Here is a 27,874-nt window from a genome sequence, read left to right as displayed (position 1 = left end):
TCGGCATTCATGTAATATATTTTTTATTCAACATTTTCTTCCTTTTCCAAATCCTAGCACGTCATTTAAAAAGTCATAAAAAATCTAACCCTATCAATATAGGAGATTCTTGTATCCTCCTAATAATTCAATCGAATCTCAATAGCAAACCAGGCCACATTTCACCTGATGACAAGAACAAGGATTGGTCACATACTTAATTGCCATTTTTTTTACATTTATTTCAGTTGTTGTATATTATCAACCATGTCAGTCCTACTGTTGCACTAATGTCAGTCTCACAGAACAAAGAACGGTCAGAAGTACAATATATGGAATAGCTGTGAAAATAAATACAATATAATAAAATCCATTATTAGGTTTAGTCTTCTTCATAAACATCTTATTGACGTATGTATTATTTTATGTGACATGTTAAATCCCTCTTCTTGCATTACCCATATCAATACACAAAGGAATTTTATATTATTTGTAATGAATCATAAGAGCCTCCAACCGTCTTCTCATTCCTTCAATTGTGATTTAAGAATATTTTATGAGTTATTGCAAAGCCTCAGAGGAATGTACATGATAGAGCAATGTTCTCCTACTACTACAAAATTAATATTTAGGAGGAAAACAAATAAAGACTAGGATACAATTCAAAGACACATTCTACTGGTCCCTTGCTTTTGCTAATAAAAAATGAAAGACGGGACATGGTCAAGTACTGCAAGATGTTGGACGCGTGATCCCTACGCTCTCCACACAGCCCTGTTTTTATAAGCCCCGTCCCCGTGGCAGCGGATTTTTCTCCTTCAATTCTGCCCCGAGTTGGAGAGTGCCTGTTGGACCGCTGATGGGCTCATCAACACGCTGGATAAGACATTGCTGGTAAACAACACACCGGCCTGTCCTGTAGGGGCTAGGCGCATCCTCGGGGGAAAGGCGCCTAGTCCCTTGCGGAGCCTTATTACTCCGTACAGACCCAAGCGGATGCTTAGATCCGCTGGCACCGGCTTGGTAGCTATCCCCAAAATCAACAAAGCACGCATGGGGGCAGATCTTTCAGGCACCTTGCAGCCAAGAGTTGGAACACGCTTCGTTAGAGCTGCGTCTGGAACCCTCTGAGACCAAGTTCCGAAGAGCTCTCAAAACCCACTTGTTCCGCCCTACACTTGTGTAATCGAATCCGGCTATGCCTCCACTTCCCTCTCACCTTAGCGCGGGGACACGCCGGTGCGCGTAAACCAGGCGCTTTACAAACTTCCATAATAATAATAATAATAGGTGCGACACAGCTCCGGACTACATGGGCGGGCCTGCTGACAGCTGATGCCTGTCAGCAGTGTATAGAGAAGTCACAAGGGATCCCTTAGCCTGGGTGTGTATGGGAGCTGTGTATTGTACTCGGGACCAAGTACAAACATCTGTGGCCCTCCTCCACTGGAGCCCCTTTGGATGGGGTAAGCTCGGCAGAGGTGGGAGAATGCTTACCTGTGGCACTCTGCTTTGTACCTTGTTCAGAGTGGGGCACGCCTCTTCCTGGCTTGCATTGGAGGCTCTTGTCATTCACTCAGCCACGGCTCCAGGGACTGTCTGGGATTTCTGGTCTGGGTGCGAGTAATGTCCTGGGTCTGTTGTGTAAGTTTCAAACTTCTATTGGGTCTGCAGGCTTCTGAACTTTGTATGGCGGTGAGTGGGGGTTCCAACCCACTTGCTCCCCCCTTTCAAGGGCCCACTCCTGCCATTGTGTCCTTCCCCCCCATGAACTCTCTCCATCAAGACTGCTGCGGATAGACCCCTCACTCACCAAGGTGGTTAACCTTTGGACCTGTATTGTTTGATAGACGTGGATTACCCTCTATAGTTGCTAAAGCCCGCGCTCTTGCCTGGGACTAACAGGCTTCCAGATGGCCTCTGGCCTCATATATATCATGACTGTGAGTGGGAGCAAGACGGACTCCAGCATCAAGGTTTTCGCCCAACAGTCCTCCCAACACAAATCAAAAGATGAGGACACTCCATTATTTGAATCAGGAGGACCTATGGACTCCCAGGTGGATCTGTCACAGCCAATCCCCAAAGATTTGTTCCTTCAATCTTCTAGGAACTTCAAAACAACATCAAAGGCGTTAAAGCCAACCTCCACAAAGTTCTCGGTGTCCTTCAGAACAGCATCAATGATACTAGGGAAAGGGTAGTCCAGACTGAAACCTCCATTGATAAACTCAACGAAGAGGGGATAGCCCTGCAACAATGCACCTTCCAAATTGAACATCAATATATCCGCCTGCAAGAGAAGTGCGAAGACCTTGAAAACAGGTCTTGCAGCAACAACATTCTTATTAATGAATCCTCACACGGTTTCGGATGCTGACCTTCTCAAATATCTCTCAGACTTCATTGAACCTATCCTTGGGAGAAGCAGGGGTTACCCTATACACACGGACAGAGGCCACAGAGTTATCCCTCTCCAAGGAGCTGGGAAGCATACACTAGATGTTCTTACCCTTATCCATCTTGTCAAAGACAAGGATGCGATTATGACTAAAGCGAGGCAAGGTGGCCCCCATCTCCTTCAATGGGGTACAGCTTCTCCTTTTCCAAGACCTTTCAGCTGCCATACTTGCTCAGCGACGCAGCTTTAAACCATTTACAGATTTTCTCGTCACCCATGAAGCTAAATATCACTGGGCACACTCTTTCCACATCATGTTTTTATGAGATGACCTCACTCACATTACGGCCTCACTCAGGGAAGCAAGGCAAATCTTGGGCCTAACTGTGGAGTATGAGACCTCCGAGATGCAAGGGGCACAGAGGCCCTCGGAATTCAGGTGGCACACGGTCTAGGATGGCCAGGTTGGTACTGTACCCCAGCCCCTCAGAAATCGAGACCAGTAAGGTCCAGCTCTGGGAACACCTGCATCACTCAGCAGATGACAACTCTTAGGACAATGAATAATGGTCTGGCCCATGAGGTGTTCTCTTCTAATCAAACGTTTGATATTTTATAGCATTTTTTCCTTTGATGTTTCCTTGTTCTTGTGAGTATGCACCATGATTCACCCTTCACAAAAGCTACAGGCCTGGCCCGGGGGGAGGGGGAGGGGGGAGGAGGTATAAATACCCGTCAATGGCTGCTAGTCCTGCAATGCTAAAGGTTGTGGCCTATAATGTTTGAGGTCTCAACAATTCCTCCAATCCATTGGGTATTTTGTAAGTCCTTCACTCAAGGGAGACAGTCAAAAAGCATCAGCCTTCCAAGGACATGGATAAGTCAAATCGTGGAATCAGTGTAGAATGAAGCAGACTAAGGACTCTTAATGACTGGAGGCAGGTCTAGCCCTTGAAGTCCAAGTTCAGATAGGTTATAACTGCATGCCACAAGTTAAGAAAGTGTGGATTTATCATCAAGGTCAGAGGCCAGCTTCTCTTGAACCAAAAGTGCAGAACCTTATGAAGCCAAAGACCATAGGTGGGCATAATGGGCTTCCCTATAAGTAAAGCGTGATGTGTTCAGCTGCCAATAGGAGATCAGAAATCTGCTTTCCACTTATCGAGTGGAGTGGATAGAAACCCTCTGATGGTCTGCCAAGCAGGCACTGCTCAGGGAGTTCATCGATATCTTGCCCTTGGATCTGGGAGATGGCAAGGAATATTATATCCCAGAAATCCCTCAAAAGAAGGACACACCATATGATGTGTAGGAGGATACCCAAATCCCTACAGCCCTGCCAGTAAGAGTCAGTACAGTAGAGACCAGTGGCGCAAGCTGGGCTGCGGTGAGATGCAACTGAAATAGCAGTTTATACAGGATAGTCGTGCCTTGAATGTAACGTGCAACGCTATTACTATCGAGGAAGATCTCCTGCCATTGCTTGCAATCCATTTAGATTTTAAGTTTGGTTTCCCACTGCAGTTGAAAAAGGGCTTTACATGTATGCGTTGGGTGTTGAAGAGGCAGTATATTTGAGAGACCAGGCGTTTAGTCAAAGTAAAGCCAGTCTTACTATTGGAATGCGCGACCCAATACCTGATTTGAAGATGGTGGAAGCGTTCAGACTCAGGTACTACATATTTGTGTTTAATGTCCTCAAAGGACTTCAAAGCACAGACTGTATAAAAATCTCAGAGGCGAAAACAGTCCAGATTTGAAAGTAACGGGTCCAGGCCTAAAGTCTGTATTGTCGACAATGGGCGTGAGTGAGGAGTGAATAAAAGTGAGAATTATTTTGCATGCAACATAATTTCGCACAGCAAGCATAAGCTTGGTAATGGGGATAACATCCAACCTCTCATACTCATGGTGACCCGAGGTACTTCCCTGATAGGTCTGGCCTCCAAGTCAAAATAACACCATTGTTTATCTGTTTCTCATCAAGTATCGTAGTTGTGTGTACTGTTAATAAAGAGCGAGATTTTAAATTACTAACCCCCCCTTCCAGGGTTATTGCATTATGATCTTGGTGATTGTCCACCTGCTCGTATGTAGTTCATACAGATCACCTACAGAAATGAGATGTCATCTGTCCGAAGAAGAAGGGGCATGTCTTGAAATAAGTACAGAATATGAGGAAGCAAGGTCATTTTAAGTACCAAGATGCACTTCACCCAGGTAATAGAGTGGTTCCTCCATGCAGTTAACAAAGATTTGCCCCATTCACGAGGAGATCAAAATTTGTCCTTGTGCATATTTGAAGGTTGGGTGTCACTTGAACAACTAAGTACCTAATGGATTTGGTGGACCAGCCAAATGGGGCAGCACAGTTTAGCGATAGTCAAAGCATTGTCTCCCACAAGTACCAAACCCCTCTAACTAAGTCATATGGATCTGGAGGCCAGCCACCCCCTCAGACTCCTCCAGTAGGAAGATAAGGGCCTAGAGTGATTGTTTGGGCTCAGTGACGTTAAGGAGAAGGTCGTTAGTGAATGCAGACACCTTGAAGGTGCTGCTGCAGAAGGAAATACCATGAATTTGTGAGTGGCCTCTAATCTTTTGTAAAAGGGATTCCAAATAAAGGTCAAAAAGGAGTGGGGATATGGGACGGTTCTGGCGAGCACCTCTATTATTAGATATGGGGCCCGAAGCCTGGCCATTAACTCTGATCTCAGCTGTGGGGAAGGCATAAAGAGCAGTGATCCAGCCATGGAAGCTGACACCCAGGCCAAGCTTCAGCAGGACCTCTAAGAGCATACACTTGTCAAACTTATTAAACGCTTTATCAACATCGAGTGATAGGAGGACTGTCGCTCTACCCTTTTTCTTAGCAATATCAAGCAGGTGCAGGGCCTGTTTAGTTTTGCCGCTGGTAGCTCTGTTAAGGATGAAACTGCCCTTGGAAATGGATCAGGTCAGGAAATCCTCCCCAATTTATTGACTAGTACTTTAGTAAGAAGATTAATGTACACATTAAGCAGAGATTGAATGATCAGAAGGACAGAGTGTCGATACTTGCCCGACTTGAGGATCAATGCAATAGAAGCCTCAGTCATGCTATTGGTAGCAACTCTATTGGTAGATACATTGTTAAAAAGGGCCATGAAGATCGGAAGGAATTGAGGGGAGAATGTTTTGCAAAAGAGGACAGTGAACCTAGCAACTCTATTGGTAGATACATTGTTAAAAAGGGCCATGAAGATCGGAAGGAATTGAGGGGAGAATGTTTTGCAAAAGAGGACAGTGAACCTATCTGGTCGCGAGGCTTTAGAGGGCATGTTATTTAATTGCTCCCAATACCTCAGCGGCAGTGATGGCTTTATCCAGTTCTAACGCAAACGTAGAAGATAGGAGAGGGAAAGTAAATGAATCTAAATAAGTGTGCTGCGAGGCTCTAGGAGTATGATGTGCCATGTACAGTGATTGATAAAAGGAATTAAAGGCCTGTAGTTCACCTTCCGTAGTGTTGTGTGTGGTGCCATTGTCATCCTTGATCTCACCAATAAATTTCAGAGCCTGATAAGCCCTTAGTTTATGCACTAACGTGGTGCTAGGTTTGTTGATCCGCACGCAAGCAGGCCCCTAAACTGGTGAAGTCTCCATCAATTTTCAAGGGGCCCCTCAGCGAAGACCATCGTGATCTGTAATGTTTCCCTCAGAAATGACTGCTGTCCGGAGTTGGGGGCAATCCAAAAGCCATTGGCCACCACCTATCAGCAATATCATTTTTAATCCAATTTGTGGTTGCATACAGTGAACTGAGTGATGTAGCAATAAGGATAGCCGCTCCTACTTTTTCGCAGCATAAAGAGGCGTATTATTTTTGGTGGGGAAATAACGGGCAAAATGTTGGTGGGTATTTGCAGTCAAAAGATTAGACTCTTAAAGCAGGCAGACAGCAGTATGTACAGGGATTATCCCGTGCTGGATGTGTGGGACTTGTTAAATGGTAGCTGCACCTACCAAAAGTTATGTTGGCTCACTTTTGTTTGCTTCACTAAAAGAAAGCACAACAAAAACTATTAAAACAAAAAAAAATGTTCTTTAAAAAGTAATCTGTGTGAGGGTGTGGCCAAGCTGGGCATGGAGGAGGAGGCAGATTCCTCCAGCCTTCGCTCCACTTCGGCCTTATCTGAACTCAAAGCATCCCCAATTTGAGTGTATGAGTCCCTTTCGTCCAAACTTTCCGTCACGTGCGTGCCTCTGCTCATTTTGTTGGCCCTGGAGTGGTGTGCCTAAGAAATAAACCATCGAGTTCATAAGTAGCTGGGCAGGACTGGGAGAAGCAGGGATTCCATCTTGGGAACTGCGCCCCACTTTCCTGGCATGGCGCTTAATCACACAACAACTGTAGAGACAACAGGTGCAGAGGGAAAAACGCCAACGATTCAAGAGCAGCGCCCCTCCAGAGTACGGTGGACTGCGGCAAGGCCACACAAGCCTAGTAGAGACGCGGCCTGCATTTTGAGGACTGCATATAGCATCCCATGTGCAGCCACACCGCAATTCCAGCAACAACGTGAGTGCAACTGTCAGATCCCCTCCCCCCCCCCACCCCTCTGTGTAAGGATGCTGTGAAGCACTCCGCGGAGTCCGCGAGTTCGGCCGAAAATGAACTCCACATCCCGGCGGGCATTGCACGGAGCATGCGCAGGCCGCCGCCGCTCCGCAGGAACTACACGTCCTAGCAGACTAGGGACGGAGCATGCGCAGGTCACGGCTACCATAAAGGGCGGCCGCGGCTCAGATCGGGGTTGGATATTGAGCCGGACGCCGTCGGATCTTGACTTTCCCCGGGAGAGACACAGGCTTGCGTTTGTCTCCTTCTGTTTCTAGTGCGGTTCCTTGTTCTCGGCGTCGGGGTAGAGCGGCTGCTTCCTCGAGGTCTCCTTCGTTCCTGCCCGCACTCGAAGGTATCTGAACTGGCGATAAGAGGGGGTTTGAGGAGACTGGGAACACCTCTGCCTACTATAGCCCCAACACTCCGCCCAAGGTCAACGAAGACCCTAACAGTATTTGACTAAGTAAAGCATAGCTGACAGGTTCACAGGCGGAGAAGCTAACTGCTAACGAATCTGCATCCTTCCCCATTGCCCCACCACAGCAGGCGGAACTCGAGTGGCATTGTCGGCCGCTGCTTCGCACGGTGCCCTCCGTTGGCGAGCTGCCAGGACCGGTGCTCATGCGGAGGACGGTTGGTCCCTGGTAATCGCTCTGTATTGTCGGCCGAGAGGGTTCCACAAGGACTGGCTGTATGGTGTCGGGTTACATTGGTCTTTATTACTTTGTAGTTATGGATATTAGGGGTGTAGTTAACCCTTCTATGTTGCTGCAATAAACAGCCTGATAGCACGAATACCGCCTGTTTGAACTTGCCTTATTTTGTTCTACTCTGCACCAGGAAAGTCGAGCAGCTAAATAGGCCTTCTCTATCAGTACTTAACCCCTTCGCTGCGGGGGATAATTTCCCGCTGTGCTGGGGGGGAGGAGGGCGCGCATGGCGCTCCTGTGCTCATGACGAGCTCAGCTCGTCACAGGTGCATTACCTGCCGTGGAACGCTCAGCACAGCAGGGGTATTATCCCCACATGCGAGCGTCCACGGCTCATGACGAGCTGAGCTCGTCATGAACACCGGAGCGCCGTGGCTCATGACGAGCTCAGCTCGTCATGAGCATGGAAGAGGCTAAAGGAACGCGGTCTGTTTGCTGTCTCTTTGTTAACAGGTGCCCCTCCCTGGCGTTTCCTACTGTCATCACACCGATCCCGAGGACCGAAGAGGATCACAGCAACTGATTGGCTACCATGAATCTGTGGGCCTAATAAGTGACTCTCCAGGGCATCTTGTTCAATGTAAGACAGGAATGCAAGCCCCAAAAGTTCTTCAATTTTGTGCTTGCTTTTTTTTACATGGACCAGATAGGCCGGGAGCACCATTTCTCCTATACTTTTATTCCAAGTGGCCTGACTATCCTATGAACATTTGCAGCTGGACACCCGTCACACGGCATGCATCCCCCCCTCCCCCCAGGCAACATTTCGGCTCTACCCTCAGCCTCCACTAAAACTGATGAATATGCCGCCACACTCCTGTCGGGGAACACAGTAGGGGAGCCCGGTGGGAACTAAGGCCTCTGGCGTAGACTCTGGGAGGGTCATATTATGCCATCAGGAATGCGCCCCACATTGGCTCATAAGTAGTGGGCTCCATGTAACACACACCAAAGCGGCTCCATGACACTATCAAGGTAGAGCTGTACTGGAAGTCATTACATGAACGGAGAACCCTTGCATATACTAAGCCCGGCTGACCTAGGAGTCCTTCTCCACTCCTCAGCCACAAGTCACCCAATTGGTTCCTCTCCATCAATGAGAAGTACAGCCAGTCTGAGATCCTCTTGCGGGATCTGTGTGGTTACGCTGTTAAATCCACTAGAAGCATAAAGGACCAACATGTTGAACTATAATGAAAGCAAGACGACCTGCAAAAGAGATGCAGTTGCAACAATATCCACATTGGAGCGATCCTATGGGTACGTAAGGCGATGACATCATGACCTTCACTAGAGAATTGTTCCAGGCCATCAGAGATGAATCCAAAGCTCCGCCTCTTTTGCCTGACTAGGCACACAGGACTATATCCCACCCAAACTGAGTGGAGGATGCCCTAGTGTTCTTACCTGGACTCACTTCGTTGAAGACAAAGTCATAATTCGAATTGGCAGAGGAAATGCAGAACTTTTTTCAGAGGCTCCACTATTGAACAATTCCAAGATTTGTCACTCATCACACTCAAGAAATACTGGAATTACTGACCCATTACTGACTATCTCAGAAAGCACAAAGTGAAATTCCAATGGTGGCACTCTTTCAGCCTAATCTTTCAGTGGAAAGGGAAAACACGCCAAGTCTGATCCCTTTCTGAGGCAAAGACACTGCTGGGGTTGCCTCAGGAGAGGAACGCTAGGGACAATGCCCAGGGTCTGCTGTCAGAACGCAAGGAATTTTGTCCGAAAGGCAAACAGTGTGACACCATCCTAGGCCATACAGTGACACACACAGATTGCTTGAAGAAGCAAAGGCAGATGTTATCTCACACCTGCAGAACATGAAGAAACAATCTCCACAACATTCTCAACATCCAAAAGAAGAGAGGCACGCAGACTCCTAGATACACACTACCAGGTTCGCCAAGCCAATTCCGCAAGGAGCAGCGTTTCTTTATTAACTAATCTCTATGACGACGTTCAAGAAGTCTACATGCATGGTCTCTCCCCCACCTGCCAATATCCTCACCTAAGATTGTCGCCACTCTTGCTGGTTCACTTGGGACAGGCTCCTACTTACCATGGAAGGGGATTTTAGGCTTGGCCCTCTGGGCCCCTGGGTTGTTTTACTAATCTTATTTTGCTTCATTAGTACGCCTGGAGTTTATCTCGGGAGGAGAGAAGGGGATGGGTAGTGGGTGGCGCACTGGAAGATTTGACACGCCTAAAATCAACACATACTGAGCCACATGTCATGTAAATGTCAAATGTAAATGTCATGGTACTTATAGAGCGCACTGTCACCAGACGGTCACCTTGCGGGGGTCGCCTATTCGGCTTCCTGACGCTGATACTCATACCGCTGTGGAACCCCTCCTGGCTTTCCCTGTGAAGTGTCCACTCCTGGGCACCCCCAGGGTGAAGCAAGGCAGCGCTGTTGGGGCCGGTGTGGAGGCTAAGCAAGCTATTGCCCAGATTTGCAGCGTGGGGCCCGTGATTAGAATAGGTACCGAGGCGAGAATTAACAGGTCCGAGGAAATTGAGCCCGAGACCCCGCCGAGGCGGGAATCGAACCTTGGTCCCTGGCCAGAACTCTGTATCAGGGTCTGCCGCTCTAACCATTGAGCCACACTCCTCCACTTAACCTCATCTATACACAATAGTGGATGCTGCACGCTCAATCAAACTCCTTTTGTTTAATGTAGGTGGGCTTACCTCTTCAAATAAACAACAACAGATTTGGAGGTACTTCTTGCACCATAACTCTGATATAGTTTTTCTACAAGAAACTCATTTGCATAAAAAAAGACCACACTTGAATGTGTTATCCGAAATACCCCCTTCAATACTGGGCCTTCCTCTATGAGCAAAAAGGCAGGCAGCATCATACTTTGATTGCGTCATACAGGTCAAAACCAGCAGCCAGTAGCTAGAGATTAAGGCCATCTTATATTCAAGATCCAGAGAACTGGAACAGGCTGACGATGCTAAATCTTGATGCGTCAAATGTTGCACAAAGGCTCCTTTCTACATGCCCTACTGGCCTACTGAAAGAGCAATTGAGAGACACCTAAGGGGATATTATTGTAGGTGGAGATTTTATTTGTCCCACGACCCAATCACCAAAACTCATATCAAAGCGATACGGGCAATGTCAGCCCTCCTTAAAAGGGAGATAACTGGACAGGGCCTAGTTGATGCTTGGCGTCACACCCAGAGCGCCGAGATTATTTAATTGCTCATCCATTCCTCAGGTTTTAGAATTGATTATGTTTATATAACACTTGCTTCTGCATCAGCTGAAAAGCTGAAATTTCTATCTCAGCCCATGTACATCTGGAACTCACTTGGTGGCATGGGCACCAGATACCCTGAAGACCTCCATGCTGGCGACTGAAACCACACATTCTGAGGAACCCAGTAATCATGGCAACTATTGAGACCGTTAGTAAGGATTACTTGGTACATAATTCGCAACTGGATATAATACCTTTACGCTCTGGGATGTTTTTATACCTACTGTCAGCGGCTCCATCGTTACGATTGAGATAGAGAGGGCCAGATACACACGCCTTCTTGAGAAAAACTTCACGTCTGCAATCAGGGTTCTTGAACAGTTGAACAAACAATTCCCTTCCAAACAGAATCAAAGAAAACTGGATATCTTAAGGGGTGAAATCAAATCGCACAATTTAATGGTGGAAAATCACTGCTAGCTCTGAGACAGTGCTTTTATGACAAGGGAGGTAAGGTAAGCACATTTCTACCATTTAAAATTTGTCCGCACAGACCCAAAACATACATTAGGTTAAAACCCATGTTGATACCGGGACAATAGTAGAGACCGCAAAACAACAGTCTTTCCATGACTTCTACCAATCTCTTTAAAGGCGGAAAGACAAAGGCTCTACTGATATCCAAGATAACCAGCAAAATCGTGATTGGACACCTATTTCCCCGCCCCAAAGGGTACTGCTGGAAGCCCTTATAGAACCTGAAGAAACTCACATGGCCATTAAGTATATGCCATTGGGTGAATCCAGGGAACAGACGGTGTCCCAATGGACTTCTATAAAGCGTTCTTCTCACTTTACAAAGGAACTGCTGACTGCACTGTTTAATTCCTTTATCCAAACCACAAGCCTAAAGCCATATATGTGCAAAGCTACGAGTAAAAGCCCCAACTAACTTTGCATCCTTCTGCTCCACTGCCCTACTAAAAACCAACGCAAAACTCTTCATCAAAATTCTAGTGCCACAATTGGAGAGCCTCCTACCAGACTTGATAGACCCTGACCAGGTGGGCTCTATTTGTAACCACCAAGGAGCACCTAACCTCAGGCAACTTTTACACTTGGTCGAAGCTCAAAGACGTCATATACCTACTCTGCTCCTTCCTTTGGACGCTTAGGAGGCGTTTGATCAGGTTAGTTGGGAATTTCTAAGGGCAGTCCAATACAACACGGCCCAGTGGTGATTGGTTAAATCATGGTAGCACACTCATTCCCTATAGCAATTATCAGGCTTAATGGCCAATGCACGGCCCCCATAAAACTCGAGAGAAGCACTAGGCAGATGTGTCCAGTTTCCCTTCTCCTTTTTCACTATGGTAGTAGATCCCTTAGCCATACGATTAGAAAATCACAAAAAGTAGCAGCGATCACATTCAGAGGTCGTACCCAGTAGGTGAATCTTTTTGCTGATAAATAATAACATTTCAGCTTGTTGGGAGCCATTAATTCACAGTGTATCTACACTGATTTTATTTCTGTTTTACACCCCCTGTACTTGAAAGTACTCCACCTCTTTGACTAAGGTGGTAGGGGATCCTGCAACATAGGGGCCATTGTCTTCCATTTCCCCCTTCGAGACACTATACACTAGAAAGACCCTAGCCCACCAAGCAATGACCTCCTGGCAATCTCCCAGGCTGAGCCCAAGGCTCCGAGCCTCGTATCTCCCGATTGTTGGGTTCTCATCTTCCTCTTTGGTCTGTGACCCCAGGTTATCCCTGCCATTAAGCAAACTGTTCCCCCCAAAGTTGACTACCTCCAAGTGGTTGGAAGGGAGGAGGGTAGTTTCCTATTTTGCTGCACTCCTTGAAGATGGTCTGATGCTTGTTTTATGCTACTGCTTGGGACAAGGTGGGATATTCAAAGACTTTAATGCTCTGCTCTCATGCTCTGTCGGACTGCTTCTACTTTTGTCACGCGTTCACCCTGGACTGATGATAAAGCAGTCTTTGCCTTTTTATATTTCTGAAAATGTTCAATAAAAAGATTTGCAACAAAAAATAAAAATGTTCCTGCTGCTTTCATTTATGTCAGCCACTTTCTAATCTAATGCGCAAGCTACTGGCAGATTGATTACATTATTTTGCATTCTCAGCATCTGTTCAAGCTCAATAGGGGTTATATATGACATCTACAAACCAGTGCTACTTTTGTAGTGGGTCGTTCATATTATGGTATTTATTCCTTTAGGATGACATGGGACAAATAAACAGTAATTTCTTCAATTTCTTTAATTAGAACTCCAAACCATAATATGAATACAGTACACTAATACATTTACCATTACCTTTTCTTAATGACATTAAAGGATAAGTTAGAAATACTAAGGTAGCACCATACACATCTTCAGCAGGGACTCAGCAACACACTTTGCGGTGCTTTAGTGTGATTTGAAATGTGTGGTGGTCATGAAGGGTAACAATAAATAATCTGGATTTGCAAAACAAGATTTAGTAAAGCTGCAGGTGGGCAGAGTTAAAGATCCAGCCAAGATTTTGGATGGACTCCAATGCCCACATTGCTCCCATTTGAGTCAAATTACAACAAGAACACAGATTGAATTCCAGCAATATTATTTCTGCCTAATTTCCGAACAATTTACAAAAAATGGCCACAGTAATAAATAAATATATAAATATGCGTCCATCTAGGTAGATGCAGACATCTGCTTACATTTGATACAGAAATCACAGCAAATAGCTCTATAGGACTAAAGAAATTACCCAAGGTTGGTAAAATTATTTCAGTGGCAAACATTAGGTTATTTCAAAAGTTGGACTGAAAAGGGCCTGTCTAATAATAGAATACATAACAAACTAGTGTCACACCTTACCTGAGTAAGGGATGAAAGATGATTGTGATATTTCTGGCACCAGGCTTGCAGACAAACTTTGCTCCACCACCTTCAATTAAGTTATCATCAGGGCCTCCTACGGACAAAAAGACAATTTTCTTCAGATCAGTATACAAACAAAACACTACAACTGCCATTAAAACAGGTCGCCATGCACAGATGATGATGGAGTAACAGCACAGTGTGCAAACTGTTGCAATTTAACACTCAGCTGCTGGATCTTTTTGAGAAAGGGATACTAACCAAGTGATGGCTCGGCTCCCTTATAGTGAACAGCACGCCCCACATCAAAAGAAATCTGAAGGGGGTGGTGTGATCCACGGTGGATCAAAGCCACAAATACCTCAAATAAACCTTTAAATGCACATTATTCAAGCCTAGAGGAAGAAGACACCTCCTTGTGAGCTGTAGATTTGTTACTGAGTCTGGTCTTCTCAGAATAACAAAGGTTAAGGAGTTAGGCTGGGTGCTTTCATTAGACACCTATGTTGCCAGTAAAACTCCTTCAAGATTGTTAAATTACGCATGCCACTGGCTGGGAACACTTACTATCACCGAGATCAAGTTAGCTTTTCATCCATTTCATGTTTAACCGAACTGACCCCAGTCAGACATTCAAATGCCTTGTTTTCCCCCTGCCAGAAAACTGTAGGACAGCAACAACCTTCTCAAGTACATACTTAAATCAAGGCTATATGCTGGAAAATACTAAGGTATGTCACGAACAGACAATCCTGACTTCTTTAACGAGGGAATACTCTGAATATGAGCTTCTAGTCCGCAAGATTTTAAGCACACTGGATATATTTTATTACCACAGGATGATCCGCTCCTAAGAGGATAATGGTGTCTTTTTGTGGTCCTGGAAAGGATCTAGGGCCCCAAATGCTGTCCCTCTCACTACCCTCCCATTTGATCCTCTAAAAAATGTACCACAACTGCCCAAGAGGATAACACTCAGTCCAATATTTTCTCCTGTTACTGTGAACTACAATTTCCCTCCACTGACCTAACTCTGTAAAGCCATATCCCTCCACTGACCCTCACCCTTTAAAACCTATAATATGAGTGAAACCCCAAGGTTGCTTGGACTACCATTGCCTTTGGTTTTATCCCAAAGACACTATACAGTTGTAAGATTAGCAACCCCTGGAATGACCTAATACAATGTTGGGTTTACCTCATAGACCCTATATATTGTGGTTCAATACTCATTTTAGGCTAGGCATTCTCTCCTTTGGACTCACATCACATCTCACTACTGTGGCGTCCATAGGGTGCAGCCTGGGGTCAGCAATTGCCAACTGGGAGCCTCTTGCTTAGTAATCCTCAATCCCCTTAGCTGGGCACTTACTGTCAGAACCACCTATCGCATTGGAACAGATTTCTTAAAAAAGACCATCTTAACTTCTGGTAGTGGATTTCCACTGCTCCAAAGTGACAACCAAGATGTCTAATTCACAACATCTTGAAATCAAGAGGCAAAGAAAATGAATGCTAAATGACCAGGCAGCTGAACTTCTGCACCACCAGAGTGAGAGACATGATGTCTGAATAATGAAATCTGAAATTCCAGAAGCAAATTAAATAATCCTGTGATCAAAGACATCCATCAGGAAAAAATCCTAGAAGAACCAGCAAGAAAACGTCCAGCCCGCCACAGACGTCAAGACTCTTCTCAATATCAACAATACCACAACGAGAACTGTGTCAAACACTATGCTCCACTGAAAATGTAACCCACCAAGTCAAAGCCTTGAGCACTCTGGGACACTCATAAACGTAAAGATAATCCTACTAACCAGGTATGGTGGGCTAGTGGACTAATGCACAAACTGTAGGGGCCTGTGTTCAACCTCATAGTCACAGATTCAAATCCTGGTGGGTCCACTCAGCCTTTCATCCTTCTGAGGTCGATGAGTACCACTGAGTTGGGTAACAATAAACATCTGTTAATCAGTGCCAAGATAACCTTGGGTGAACGTGCGCTTTACAAATACACATGTTACGTTATGCTATCGAAAACAGGAAAAGAAATGGAGATGATCAAAGTTCCTGGATGACCTCACTCACCTCAAAACATGCCATTCTAATAGACAATGTAAATGTAAATGTATTGCGAAGGTATCAAGGCGCTTGCTTAGGGAACCCGTCCTGGTATTCCCCTGTGAGATACCCCGGCAGGGTATCCACAAGGTGAAAGCCAGGCATCCCGCCGCGAGGGGCCGTAGTGGAGATTAAGCAAGCTATTGCCCAGAGTCGCAGAGTGTGACCCCGTGAGTCAAGTAGGCACCGGAGCGAGAATTGTCGAGCCAGTGGAATTTTTTGCCCGAGACCCGCCGAGGTGGGGAATCGAACCCTGGTCCACGGCTGATCTCAGCTTCCGGGTCTGCCGCCTCTAACCACTGAGCCACGCTTCTCCACATCCACATCATCATAGCTGAAGAGTCCTACTACAAGACCACCACCACAGAGTTAACTAAAAGAAGCAAAGACCTCTTCAAGGTTGCCAAACACTGCAGCAATCATCGGCCAGGACCCACAGTCCTGCTTTAGTTGACAGATTTGATGCCATTAACATATTTTTCAATGAGAATATCAACAATATAATATCCAACATCATAACCATTTCCGTGTTCACTCACTTCCAGCCATTTCTCATTGCCTCACCACCAACTGGACCTCCTACAATCCAGTCTCGCATACTGACCTCTCCAAAATCCTGAACTCACTCAAGGGAACCTCCCACAAAGCGGATACACTTTTTTCCTCCATCATGAAACTGCTCCAAGGACAGGCCCTCACACCCATTCTCCACATTGTTAATGCTCTCTAAGCCAAGGACAATTACCATACGCCCTTAATACAGGTCAGATCCTTTTTATGCAAGACAAATGATCAGTGTGCGTAAGCCCACATCACAAACGTCCACCCTATTAAATGCCTTCCATTCATAAGGAAAGATTACTAAGAAAGCAGTCGCAACTAAACTACAGGAGTACATCAACAAGAATAGTATTTAACAGGACTACTAATCGCTCTTTAGGCCACAATGTAACTTGGAGAGCCACTCTGAAAGTAACTGAAGATAACTCCTAGCGACTGGATCCTGCTAGAACAGTCTAATATTTAGCTCCAATGACACCGTTAAAACACATATGGGATTTTTAAACACTGTCTTAAAATAATTCACATTATATCTCATAAACCAGCGCCAACTCCTGTAAAAAGGTTCCACAAGATCATGGACAAACCCCATCTTGTGCAGAGTAACCCAGGGTTCCATCATTTCTCCAATCATCTTTAATGTCTACATGGAATCTCTTGGATCTATTCTTGCAGAAAGCGACATCAAGATCCATCTGTAAGCAGCAACCCAAATCTACCTAAAAATATTCTCTCGAAATGACAGAGAGGGAATCAAATCCGGTCCTGAACACATTCAATATTGGGTGTCAACTAACTTCCTGAAGTTAAACCTCAAACCGAATGAATTCCTTCTGCTTCCTAACTGCACCAAAGAAATCCCAGATTCAAACCTAGCTTCCCAACTTAACCCTAGCAGTTTTCACCCCTCAGCTGACAGACCATGCTAAATATCTGGAAATCACCCTTGACACAGATGTCTCATTCGAACAACACATTGCTAAGAAGACCAAGACAGCTTGGATCCAAATCTTCCTCTTGAAGAAAGGAAGCTGTTTCACCTGGACGATAACTTCAGAACTGTGGAAGCTTTAGTCTTCTTACATCTGCACGGAAGTAATGCCCTGGTCAGCAGTCCTCCCGATACTACCCTTACACCCCTGGAAGGTATCCTCCAGGCAGTAGTATACTTCACCAAGGAAAATTCCACCAGAACATCCCCACATTAAAAGACCTTGAAGGGCTCCCCATTCCAAGCCTGAATAATTTTTTAGACAAGCTGCCTCACTTAGAAAGCCCTCAACAAGAAAACCCCAGCCTACCTGTCAAACAAACTAGCCATGTCTGTGGGATAATGCGAGACCAGCAGCCAGAATATTCTAAGAATGTAGACAAAACATTGCAAGAAGGAAGAAAACAAAGGGCAAGGGCAAGGTTTTCTGTTCATACTTGCAGGATCTGGACCAACATCCTCATCAACATCATATCAGCACCAACTCTCCAACAATTCAGGAAATAGCTGAAGGCACACCTCTTCAAAGTGCACTACGCCGAACTGACAGTTCACACTTGACCTTCCCCAAATAACTATATCTTCCTGTGGGCCATGCCCTTTGTTGACTGCTCTTCTCCTCTCAAGCTATGTTCATGCACTACAAATACCAACACATACATACCCAGTCCCTAAATGAACTAGTAACTGAGCCACCAACACACCAGAAAAATTAATCAACACACAAAGAACAAGGAAGTAGCATCATAATCACAAGTGACTCATATTAGGGGGCTTTGTGGCCACTAGAACTTTAAACAGCATTCAAATTCAAAAGAATAACACATGCACCAGGCAAAGACAGAAATAAACACACACAAGTACAAATCTCCAATTACAAGAATCTACGGTTTTCAACAACTACCAACATAATTATGTTGCATGCCATACTAAACTACAGATTACATCACAACGTACATGCTTGATGGAACCTTACTCAAAACAATCTGTTCCAAATGGAGTCATCTTCACATCACACTAACTGATATGGTCCTCCAGTATCCTATTCGTTCCTCCACTATGTACCTCCTTCTCCGCCTCATTCTTCTACTCACCAAGCTTTTGCTCTCCCTCCACCACCCACCCAGCACTCCACTTATGCCGTGTACCACCTCCGCACCTCGCTTACTCCCATCTTCCCAAAAAAAACAACTCCCTTCTCTGACAAGTAACAGCCATGTAATCAGATCGCCCTATATGCAACACTTATCTCTCACTCTCCTCCTCCTGTGTTACCCTAAATTACCCACCTTTACCCAGTCAACCCAATCACTCGCCCACCCTTTACTCTATACACTTAACCCCCGCTCAGTCAACCCAATCACTCACCCACCCTCTACATCTATACACTTAACCCCCACTCAGTCAACCCAATCACTCACCCACCCTCTACATCTATACACTTAACCCCCACTCAGTCAACCCAATCACTCGCCCACCCTTTACTCTATACACTTAACCCCCGCTCAGTCAACCCAATCACTCACCCACCCTCTACATCTATACACTTAACCCCCACTCAGTCAACCCAATCACTCACCCACCCTCTACATCTATACACTTAACCCCCACTCAGTCAACCCAATCACTCGCCCACCCTTTACTCTATACACTTAACCCCCGCTCAGTCAACCCAATCACTCACCCACCCTCTACATCTATACACTTAACCCCCACTCAGTCAACCCAATCACTCACCCACCCTCTACATCTGCACACTTAACCACCACCCTCCCCCTTTTCTTGTCCTACCCCTAACTACATAGCCTTCTTTAAACCATATCACCACCATACTCGTTCCATTTTAAACCTTCTACTCCTACTAATAACACTCTTCCTTTCACTGCTATCTACTCAGACTTTCTCAAGCCTCACATGTGTTGCCTCATTTAGGGCACTTACGAATAGTTCAAACTCTAACTGGACCACCCACTAAAACTCCATAAAACCAGTGATCATCAAAATAAAAAAGGCATAAACTACTCTTTCACCCACATTCACCCCACCCTCTCACTACTGCTTCACAAACCACCCTCTACTTCTCAAACCCTCTTCCATCTCATTCCAACTTGTGTTAGGCTCAACCTGCACAGCCGGACTTCTTGGGTGCAATCTTCAACACAAAATGAATCATCAAAATAACAACACGCTTTTCTAAAATCTTGAATGACTATCACATCATCTACTTCCCTGTCAGCCTCCCAAGCAGAACCTATCCAAAATAAATTGTCCCAAAGAAAGGTTCTTAAAGGCAGTAGTGTAAAGAAAACCTTTCAGTATTTGACAAGTAGTGCATCAAGAGCTCACCCAACAAACAAATATAAACGAGTTCTACAACTATCTTGCCCGAATAAATACCACGGACATTCACTTGCCATAATTGTAAGGGTCCCATGAATCAATGAAAAGATTTAGAAGCTAATGACAAAAATCGGTGAGTTACGAAGGCAATGGAGAAAATAAAACAACAAAAATGGAAAATAAACGCCAAAACTGGCAAAATGTCCGAGAAGTTTCTTAAGATTTGGGTTCAAAAGCAGGGACAAAAGGCGGTGTGATTGGTGTGGCTGGACCTTGGGACCTGGTTTGTGTGACTTGTCTTACAACCTTGGAAGTGTATGGGGAAAGCAGAATGCCACGGGAGCTTATGGGGGGAAATTGACTTCCCGTTGCTTTGGGACCAGCGTACTCCATGTTCACAGGCTTTGTCATGTACTGCTCTAAAACTCGCTCGCCGCAGTGCCTGGGATTAGTACGACCGTTGTTCGCACACTGTTATTGTTGGTTACAATAAATGTGCAATAAAAAGATTTTTTTTAAACTGAGAATCTACATGTCACAAGAAAATATGTAAAGAGTGCACCAAAAATTAAAAGAGACTTCATTACTTCACATTGATCTACAAATTTAAATATATTTCCAAAGAACTGCACAAGATCCTCTTGGAATTCTGCAACTCAGAAAGCACCACAACAGACATACCACACCCACATGCCTTCTGTGATGCCTTCACTAATGAATCTTGAAAAGTACCTTAGGAATAGAACAACCGACGCACAGCTTACAAAAATCATGAATAAACAAGCATTTACAATGCAATGGTCTCGGCATTATTAAAGGTAGAGCTATTGGCATTGCTCCTGACTTTTTTTTTTAATCATAAATAAATGGCATTGTCATTTACATTGCCAATAGCTTAATCGTTTGCATATGCGAGACCTATTGCATTAGCACCCACACACAGAGTAAGTAGTAGAGTGAGTAGTTGATAGTGAGTAGGAGAGAGTTATTAGTAAAGAGAGTATTAGAGAGCGAGTAGTAAAAAGTGAAAGAGTGAGTATTATATAGTGAGAGAGTGAGGCAGGATATAAGTCCCTTGTAGGTTTATATTAAACACAATCGTTTTCTCATGCACAGTGCAAGTGCTGTACAGGTGAAACCTAAAATGAGTACCAGGCATTAGCAAACGATCACCTGAATGGAAATGTACAGATTTGTTTAATCCTGCACTTTGGCCCTGACAAATTTGGTGGATACCGGATACTGTAAAATATTCTAAATATATATGTTCACAAACCGACGCACTTACTGCCCTCAACACTCTGCCCTCTGCCCTCAACACTCTGCCCTCTGCCCTCAACACTCTGCCCTCAACACTCTGCCCTCTGCCCTCAACACTCTGCCCTCAACACTCTGCCCTCAACACTCTGCCCTCAACACTCTGCCCTCTGCCCTCAACACTCTGCCCTCTGCCCTCAACACTCTGCCCTCTGCCCTCAACACTCTGCCCTCAACACTCTGCCCTCTGCCCTCAACACTCTGCCCTCTGCCCTCAACACTCTGCCCTCAACACTCTGCCCTCTGCCCTCAACACTCTGCCCTCTACACTCTGCCCTCTACACTCTGCCCTCTGCCCTCAACACTCTGCCCTCTACACTCTGCCCTCAACACTCTGCCCTCTGCCCTCTACACTCTGCCCTCAACACTCTGACCTCTACACCCTCAACACTCTGCCCTCAACACTCCGCCCTCAACACTCCGCCCTCAACACTCTGCCCTCTGCCCTCAACACTCTGCCCTCAACTCTGCCCTCTGCCCTCACTCTGCCCTCTGCCCTCAACACTCTGCCCTCAACACTCTGCCCTCAACACTCTGCCCTCAACACTCTGCCCTCAACACTCTGCCCTCTGCCCTCAACACTCTGCCCTCAACACTCTGCCCTCAACACTCTGCCCCCAACACTCTGCCCCCAACACTCTGCCCCCTGCCCTCAACACTCTGCCCTCAACACTCTGCCCTCAACACTAAACAACAATAAATCTCGGACTTCCGGTTCTGCCTTCTAACTTGGTTATATGTCCATTTGCTAGTGGTGCAGCTCCGATCTTTGTTCTGTTGTCTTTTATCCCACTGTTAAGGGAGGCCTCACTGGACAAGGGGCGTTTACGGAGATTTGCAAACAAGATTTCTTTGCAGAGTTAATATTTTGGTGATTAACGCTACCAGTGACGCACAGTTGTTTTCGGGTCCATTGTCCAAAATTTTGAAGTTGCGATCTACACACAGCTCTGTCAACGCACCTCATTTCTGCTTCGCCCCTTACTATTTCAGCACCAACATACAGTTAGCTGTGCTGGGTGCACCACGGACGTGACCTGCAGCAAGCCTTGGTTTCCCAACACAGAGACTTGCACACAGATCTGTCAATGCACTTCAACCTTGTTCAGCTGTTGGTTCCCAGACTGAAGCCCTCAAGTCTGGGACGCTGCCCCCCCCCACCCCCTCAGAATGCCAGTCCTAGGACACACAAGCTGCTCAGGCAGTGCCCCTCAGGCCTGACCTGCAGCCTTACTGTGTATTCTAGCACAAGCACTGCTCTATCAATGCACCACAATACCTCAATACTCAACGTTGGCACGCCCTTCTACACCAGTAGAGTGGCACACACCGAGCCGTGCCACCCTACATTTGACTTGGCCTGGAACCAAAACCCGTTTTACCGGAGCATCTCAAATGACTCGACACTCATAATCAGCGACTGTTTAATTTGAGATTGTATTATGTGAGGTCTAGTCCAGGCCGTGCTTCGCGAAAGCAACCATGAAATACACGATGTACAAGAACTGTAGGAGAACAATTCTGCACACATAGTGCTAGCCATGTCTCAAGTGTCCCTATCCAATCGTCTCTATAAATAATACAGTTAAAGTAAAAGACCGGCGCAGAGAGGTCAGGTGAAAGGATGGGGAAGTGAGGGGAAAGTAAAAAGAGAAGGAGAGGGGATAAGAAAGTGACGGCAGGGGAGTGGAAAGCAGGGACAGTAAACGGGGTAAATGAGAGGGAGATGATAAAACGGGGGTAAAGAAGAGCAAACGGGGCATAAAAGATGGAACAAGAGCCAGGCAGAAAAAAAACGACTGAAGAATGAGAGAAGAGGAAAGGGTTGAGAAGACATGGGGGGGGGAGACATCACAGAGTTCCAAGAAAGAGAATGGAGGAAAGGAACTACAAGTGACTGAATACGAGTGAGGTTGGGGGAGTGGGGCACGGGGAGGGGCTAACACGGAGAGAGAGAGAGAAGCCAATGCCTCCTGAAAGGGAAAGATGGCAAACTGGGGTACCTCCAGGCACCCACCTGCTCGGTAACTGGCCTGTCGCTCCGGTGAGGCCTATTGCAGCTTGCTCTGGCGAGGCCTGCTGTGGTTTGTTGTTTTCTTCCACCTGAGCCGGGGCAAAGATTCTTCCTGGCGCGCTGCGTCTCAACATCCCACGCGGAGGCAGCGTCACTGGGTTCACATCTTGGCTTCTCCCCTCTTGACCACACGTGGCAGTCTGGGCATTACTGTCCACCTCGGGAACACAACCCCCGGCACCCACCACGGTTGCTTTCTCGTCGGGGGGGGGGGGGTTCTGTATAGTTTGTGTGCATGTGGATGTTGTACAACAACCGAGAACCAACCGTGTATTGCGTGCCCTCCCTCCCCACAGCCTGATTACTGTGTGCACTGCTTGCCTCATGCCCATCTCGTGTTTACAGGCTGAAGGCATCAGCGAGCACCGGCTCAACTATCCTGACTGGGGCATTCAAATGAGCGCATGTTTTTACATCAGGAGTGCCTTTACTTCAAAATAAAACTAAATAGTCATGAACATTTGAGAGGCAAGGAGCAGCTTTACACCGAGATAGTGCTGCCAAAAAGTGAAACAGCTCCAGGTTTTGATGCCTCTGATTTGCGCTTGCTATTAGTGGCAAAAACAGAAAGGGAAATCACGGAATTGTACTTGGTCTCGGCTGCAGTCTGCTTCGGGGCGAACCTCCGCCCCCAGCTTCTCCCTCTTGTCGCGGCTCTCAGGATGACGCTCCTGCCCCTGGGTAGAGGTCCGCAGACGAGAAAAAATGGCGCCCAACAGCTTCCGTATTTTTTGGATTTGGGGGCGTGGTTTGCTGTCCTGAGTGACGGACTACGTCACGAGCTAAAGAACAGCAAAAATGACACCCCCAAATCCGAAAAAGACGGAGCCTATTTGGAGTGACGGCTCTCTCCTCCAATGGCTGGCCTCCATTTAGGAAGCCAGCCAATGGGAGAGAGCCAAAATTAGAGGCGGGATAAAGAGCCCCTCTAAGAAACATAAGATCTCTCTACTTCCGGTTCTGCCGAACCGGATAGTACCGAGACCTAAAAACAACACCAGACACAAACTTCATTCAAACACCTAACTGACAGCAAACTCGAACTTCTCAAAGAAAACGGACGATCTGGATCTTCATCAACCCTACCTCAGCTCAAACCTTCAAAATAATCTTACTCACCACATCATCTACCTCTGCAGCAAGGACCATACTTAACAACTCCCTAGGGTCAGGGACCTTTCCCTGTGAACTCATGTCTCATCATCAAACCATTCTTAAATAAAAACAAATTCTCAACTCATCTGGCACAACCCACTACAAATCCCTTCTCAAAAAGTTAATTGAAAGAGATGCCTTCTCCCAAATCTTCAACTTTGTTTAAGGGGATAATCTACTATTAGAACAAAAATCACATTTCCCTTCCAAGCAGAGGCATGGAAACCATTTGGGATAATCAGAAATTGGCAATAGATGAAAATGAAGTGGCAGCACTACTACTCTTGGATGTAGTGGCATGTTTTGACATCATTGACCATTATACTCTACTATTGAAACAAGAAAAGCATGGCACATGAGGTAATATTCTAAACTGGATACCCTCCTTTGTCAAAGGTAGATAAAGGATTGTGGCACTACCACCATTCTCTTTATCACCTAGCACCTCACAATGGGATTCCTCGCAAGGCTCCATCAATTCCATCACTTTTCTCTCCTGTTCAACCTCTACCTCTCTTCCATACCAATCCTTTTCAGGACCTTCAACTTAATATGCTTGATGACATACAGACTAACCTAAAGAAAGGCTTAAAAGAGATAGGAAGTCTTGAAATGATCATGGACACCAACGTATGTCTCCGCATGTAAAGTGAATTAAGTCACACAATGTGGATTCTTTACCATAGGAACACTGTGGCTCATCTGCCAACCCTCAAGATACACAAAGTACCTTGTGATGTTAGCGTTAAGTTCTGCAATGGCTTTTACATACCACACTCATCCTCATAGATTACAAATGGGAAACAATTCCAAATAATGCAGAAAGACAATCTGTGTCCATTGGAAAGCATCAGACAAGTGCTCCACACACTTCAAATGCCCCAATAGCCAGACACTCAACCTCGTCCAAAGGGCTATACTAAAGTACGGTCTGTTGTTAGTACAACCTAAATTCCAATGATACCCATCACAGAACACTTCATTCAAGGAAAGCATCTCGTCTAACCACCCCATGACAATAAGAAGGGTGCTGGTGGAACACCTTTCTTGGTACAAGGGAAAAAACTTTTGAACTCCTTACCTGTCAAACTAAGACTCATATAAGACCATTAGAAGTTCAAGAAGCAAGTAAAGACCTGAACTGAGGATGGAGTTGGCAGACTGGAGTCATCAAAAGTGAGAGCAACTTATCAGGTCAGTTTCAAGAAAGTCACAGGAATGACTGCATTAGTGCATTTTCATTAACACAAATCTCTTTAAAGTTGCCTAGATAGGGATTTATACTGGCTACTTGTTACCAGCGTAGGCCGAGAGTTTCTCTTCTGTCTCCCTTGGTTGGCATGTAGAATATCCATGTCCATATTCAGTGATACATGAACGCACCTGCACCTCATCACTCCTGAACTAATCATATACCAATCTATAGCAGACACAGGTCGAAAGCATGACGAGTTTGCAATCTGCCACTGCGACTCTACACTTTAAAGCTATAAATTCTATCCTCACAGTAACAGCTTTGATATATGTGGCTACCACAGAAAGCATCTATCAGGAGGAGCCCAGTCAAATTCCAATTATTTACTACAGTGATGTAACAGAAATGGGTAATCATAGTGGTTATCTCCTCTTGTGACGTCACCGGGGAAATAAATTGCTTCCAATTTGTTCTGTCGGTTTGTCTTGTCTCCAGAAACATGAGCATAGCAACAAAATAGCTGTTGGTCCTCTCCCCTACCTTCTACTTCTGCCTCTCCGAGAGCTCGATAGACACGAGGGAGACAGGAAAATGCAGACAGCACTGTGCATGTGCCACACGTCTGCACTGAAAGAACAAAACAACCCGGCAAGCAGGGCTCCCAGAGCCGGTGTTGTGCGGTACCTGCTCTCCACTGTCAATCTGACAGCAGACAGCAAGACTTTGGACAGGGTAGTGGAGTGGCGCATATAGTGGTGAGGGGTGGGAGGTGAGTGGCGGAAGGGACTAAACTGAGAGGGGGTTTTGTATTGGACTGGTGTGTGTTTTTCAGAGACAGGTGGGTGGCAGGAGACAATGCTTTTATTTTTAATTCAGGGGGGTGGAGGTCGAGGATGGTGGGGTGGCTGGCAAGAGGCCAAGTTTTTTTTTTTTTACATTTAAAAGGCAGCAAAGCTGATGATCTGATTGGGGGCAGCGGGGCATTGCATGATACAAAAAAATGACAGCTGGCTAAAAAGCGAAAAATAGGGATGATTTTTACATTAGGTTTTTGAGTAACAGCATTAGATTTCCCTTAAAACCCCTCTGTGAAAAAGTGTTCTCATTATTCACAGCTGCCCATCTATATTTCTTTATGCATACTATAAGTTCCGGGACATAGGTCAATTCATCATGCTGACAATGCAGAATATTATCCACTCCATGCTGTAACATGAAGGAAGTCTTGCTCCAAACTCATAATAGCAACGCACAGTACACCTAATGCCGTTCATAACATCGTTTAGACCCTCGAGAGACTACAGAACGGTTTCAGATATAAAGCCTGATTATGTCACCCATTCCTGTGTCTTTCTCCCCATGAGCCCCCCTGTGCCTCCCTGCCCAGGGCCAAGCCCAACCCAGAACCCTCAGCTGCACTCTCTAGGACTCCCTGAGCCTCTGTTGTCACCCACCCTCGACACCAGTGCCAGGCTGGCATCGGAGACGTCATGCCAGTCAGTCAAATATCTTTATTCGATTATTAAAAATCATAAAAGAACGAGCAAGATAACATATCACCATTTCATCAGAGCACAAATTGTTACGAAGTTAGAACAAACAATCATAGTTTAAAAAACACTATAATCACAATAAAACATACAAGAAATATTTAAAAATGTTAAAAGATAAGAGAAAGGGGCATTGTTAAAGCGCGACACATACAAATAGATAAAATAGGACGAAAATTCATTATTCAGAGGTAAAGTGCCTATAGCTTGTGCGGTGCTTGTTTAAATGTGCACCTGCAACTAAGAAGCTAGCAACAGAAAAAGCTACTTTTACATTTGGGAGGAGTTGCAAAAACAACAGGGCTGGTTTTACCTGAATAAAACCCTGGTTACGTAAGATCGGGAGCAGATATCTTTTTCTAATTTCAATATAATGTCCGCAAAACATGATAAAGTGCATCGTATCCTGTGTAGAAAAGTGGTCACAGTCACATGGTTCAGCATCTTCAGGTCTATTCCAGGTTCTAAAGTTGCCCAGTATAAAATGAATTAAATCAAAGCGAAATCTTGTTAAAAGAAAACGATGATAAGGATTGGTTACCAGGATTAGATATGGTTCCATTCCTGGAACAGAAGACAACATACAGTGTTTCCTTACCATGGTTTTTTTAAGCTCTATAGCTTCCCTCTCTAGGGCATATACATTCATCAGAGTATTTTTGACTGATTTAAGGTCTTCATGGGTTATCGCGTCAGGAGATGAAAAGAGTTCCGGACGTCTGGCTAAAATTAGCTGCGTTTTAACGTATCT

General features: G+C 45.5%; 1 protein-coding gene across 1 annotated transcript in view; it reads right to left on the bottom strand.

The window, feature by feature from the left end:
• EXOC4 (exocyst complex component 4) overlaps positions 1-27,874 on the bottom strand; it is a 1,743,085-nt gene that overhangs the window by 922,923 nt on the left and 792,288 nt on the right. Inside the window, exon 10 of the mRNA XM_078677470.1 lies at positions 13,814-13,910. Coding sequence (XP_078533596.1) covers positions 13,814-13,910 — 97 coding nt within the window. The remainder of the gene's footprint in view (positions 1-13,813; positions 13,911-27,874) is intronic.

This window comes from Lissotriton helveticus, chromosome 1_1, assembly GCF_964261635.1.
Source record: "Lissotriton helveticus chromosome 1_1, aLisHel1.1, whole genome shotgun sequence".
Lineage (NCBI taxonomy): Eukaryota > Metazoa > Chordata > Amphibia > Caudata > Salamandridae > Lissotriton > Lissotriton helveticus.
This window is presented reverse-complemented; position numbering and strand designations above follow the sequence as displayed.